This window comes from Myotis davidii, unplaced genomic scaffold, assembly GCF_000327345.1.
Source record: "Myotis davidii unplaced genomic scaffold, ASM32734v1 scaffold3314, whole genome shotgun sequence".
NCBI lineage: Eukaryota > Metazoa > Chordata > Mammalia > Chiroptera > Vespertilionidae > Myotis > Myotis davidii.
In genome coordinates this window covers 8,972-12,408 of record NW_006285827.1, presented here as the reverse complement: position 1 = coordinate 12,408, position 3,437 = coordinate 8,972, and the positions used below count along the sequence as shown (strand labels likewise).

The window sequence follows — 3,437 nt, the reverse complement described above, 5'->3', positions numbered from 1 at the left end:
CTGTAGGTGCAATTTTTTTTGAGTTCCTGGTATTTATGTTGGGCCTTTTGCATTTCATTCATTAGGAAGTCTAGCTCCTCACACCCCAGGAGATACTGAAAATGTTTATTTACCACATGATACCCTGCACCAGCTGCAATGGAAAGTAGCAAGAGCTGTGTGTCTGGCTGCTCTGTTTCTTGGAGGTAATTCAAGAAGCAGCGAAGAGACAAACTAACCTCATAAGTGGCCTTTCTTTGAGCTTCTGTTTCATCAGACTTAGATATGACCATGGCTTCCATGAGGTCATTCTTGATTTTCTTTAAGCTTGTATTTAATTGAGAAAATTGGGAGATGTTGATGTGTTCTTGCACTGACTTTGCCTGGAAGACCCACTGCAGGATGGAATGAGCCTGAGGGAAGTCATTCACTCTGTGGATGTGAGGATCCAAAAGGCTGCACAACTGAGATTTAATAAACTTAGTTTCATAAATGGAAGACTGTTTGCAAAAGTTAACAGTTTTTACCAGAAAATTCTGCAGACCCAAATTTGTGAGGCATTTGTTAACCCAAGTGTCATAACTGTTTGTTTTTTGACTCAATATTTGCATGAAATTTATCAGTTTTTGAAGCTGCTCTTCAGGATCAGATACCTCCCAGGATTTCACATCCTCTAGGGAAACTCCAGCCTCCTCCTCAGCACTCAGTAATTCTTCTCCATCCTGGATCTGGGCAGTGATGCCAGTCAGAGCAGTGTAGCTATCCTTCAGTAAGCTAGCTACCTGGCATGTATCCTTGAAATCACTTCTGTGGTTGGAGAGGATAATGTCCCAAATGGGCACCAGCTGAAGGCCCCGGTCAATGACACTCCAGGTTTGATTATTGGCAACTAGGCCAGCTTTCCATTGGAGAAAGCCATTTGCTTCTGGTGGGCCACCTGTCTGAGCCACAGATAATTGGACTTTGGTTTGGAGATTTTGGAATGTTGGGCTTTGGATGGATGTTTCTGAATGAGAGTGTGACTCATCCACACCTGCAGCAACTTTCACGCTAAAGCAGCTATAGCTACCCCTTATATAACCATTCAGGGCCTCTGCTGACTGCTGTTTTACTTGTGCCAGCTGCTCACTTCGGAAGCCCTCTGATATGGCTTTCCACCAGTAGATTCCTCCCAGGTGTAGTGGGCCCTGGTTGGCATGAGAGCCAAACCTGTGGAAGAAAGCTTCAGTACTGCGCCTCAGCACGGGGAGTCTGTCTGTGTCTGCAGACTGACTCAGAAGGTCTTCAATGCATTTCAGTTCCTGGAGAGCAGCCTTGGAGAACTGGAGCTGATCCATGGGAAAGTGGCAGGAGGCAAGTGGGACATAGCTGAACTTGGTAGAGCAGAAATAGGAGTGTTCAGAATGTGATTGTTGGTTTTCCTTGGATTCTGAATGTTTGCTGTGGTCCATACCAGCTTCCACGCTAAATCCCCAACCTCCGCCCTTGGCTGAGGCAATTACACTGAAGCCCAGCTTCTCTGTCATCTGGGTGAACTTGGATTCTTCTTGAGAAGATGTAAATTCCCTGGTTTCCATCCATGTGCTGTGCCCAGGGCCTAAGAACAATAACTCCTTGGGGACACTGAGTAGCTCTTCTCTCTTCTGTACAAGGTCTTTTTGGTAGCTGGTTTTGTAAATTCCCTGCAGGGCCAGCCCTCCAGATGCCCATCTCACGAGATCTCTATCTGGGAGGTTTTGCCTGTGAGACAGTGTGGCCTCCATGGGGTTGAGTTGTCCCTGCACGTGTTTCATCACTTCTCTTAAGGATTTTTCGGGCAGTGGCCAGCACTCTTTGGGAATCTCCATTGCCTGCCTCAGCTCTGCCTCTTTTATCCTCCCTGCCTCTTCTTGTCCTTTCCTCCCTTCTGATTGCAAGTCTCTTAGCCCCTGCGGTGCCTGTTCTGCCTTCTTCTGTTGTTCCTTTCTCATTTTCACCTGAGACTCCTGTAACTTTGAAAGCCTATTTGAGTTAAGTAGCTTCTCCAGAGCCCTTTTCTCCCAGGGATGTTGTGCCTGGGATTTCAGCTTCTGAAGGTGTTCTTCTTGAATGTGTTGTAAGGCCTGAGCACAGGTCACACCCAGGTGTTCCTGCAGCTTTGGCAACCAGTACTCAACTGCCAGTCCTACTTCTCTCAGCATCTCTTGGAGATCTTGCCCACTTTTGCCTCTGACAAGGAGCTCATCAGACGTGGAGTCTGCTGTGTCCATCTGGAAAGAAAAGACACTCAGCCTCTTTCATGAACTTAGGAAGTGTACGCCACCTCAAAATAAGGATAAGAGTACTAAAGATGCAAGTCTCTGCCCTGGCAGGTGTATTTAATGGTTAGAGATTAGCTTGCACACCAAAGGGTCATAGGTTTGATTCCTGAACAAGGGCTGTACCAGGGTTGTGGGTTTGATCCCTGCTCCTAGTTGGGCGAGGATGTGGGGTGGTGGTAGGCAACCTGTGGATGTGTCTATCTCACAGTAATGTTTCTCTCATTCTCTCTTTCTCTCTCTCTTCCTTCTTTCCTCCCTTTGCCTCCCTCCCTCCCTTTCACACTCTCAGAAAAGCAATGGAAATAATATCCTCAGGTGATGATTAACAACATCAACAAAAATATGCAAGTCTTTAAGGCTTCTCATCCTTTCCTTTCCCATTGTTTTATAACATATATTAGTGTTTTAAAAAATTTGGTGTGTGTGTATGCCTCCACACGTGCACATACAAGACATCTTTGTGGGTTTTCTCAACATGGACTGCTTTTGTAGTTGTCAGGATAAGTTGCAACTTAATAGCCTGGCTTTTGGTACTTCCTATATAAACAGAATCAACTGAATGGAGAATATTAAGTGGACACCAATTCCACTTAATTCCTCAATCAGTTTCTATCAAACCTGTGTTGAATGGTTCCCTCATTCTTTTCGTCACTTCTTGTGCCATTTTATAACATTTATTTACTCTTTGGTCCTTTAAAATACAGTTCTTTATGTCAGCATTATGGTGCATAAGATATTTCTCTCTTCTTTTTGTCTCCCATTTTATAACAATAAATTAGACATGTATTCACAAACAAATGTGCCCCTCTGTGGGAATTTTGGGATCATGCCAAGGGATGTCAAAGCAGTCTCGCCCACCTGTTCATCTAGTAATAGGCAGAGGACTTCAGCATGGGCTATGGAACCAGCAAAGCCAGCAATTCTGCCCAACGGTCTTAGCATGGTTGGAAAAACCTTTTTAATGCTCACCTGGGCAGATGCACAAAGATGAGAGAGAATTTGTGTAAGTCCAGTCTTTTCAAGGGTAGATTGCAGCATGAGTTTGGGGACATTGCATGGGCTGCACTATCAGATGGTGGAAATTTCTCCAGTGTGGAAACGGAGAGTGGTTAGTGAGTGCCTGGCTACTCAAGTTGTGTGAGACATGACTTAAGATAT

The 3,437-nt window shown here is 45.0% G+C and overlaps 1 protein-coding gene across 1 annotated transcript in view; it reads right to left on the bottom strand.

Annotated features, from left to right (window-relative positions):
* The window catches only part of LOC102773406 (interferon-induced very large GTPase 1), a 7,118-nt gene extending 4,890 nt beyond the window's left edge, over positions 1 to 2,228 (bottom strand). Inside the window, exon 1 of the mRNA XM_015559532.1 lies at positions 85 to 2,228. Within this exon, the coding sequence (XP_015415018.1) occupies positions 85 to 2,228 (2,144 nt within the window). The remainder of the gene's footprint in view (positions 1 to 84) is intronic.
* Between the last annotated feature and the right edge of the window lie 1,209 nt (positions 2,229 to 3,437).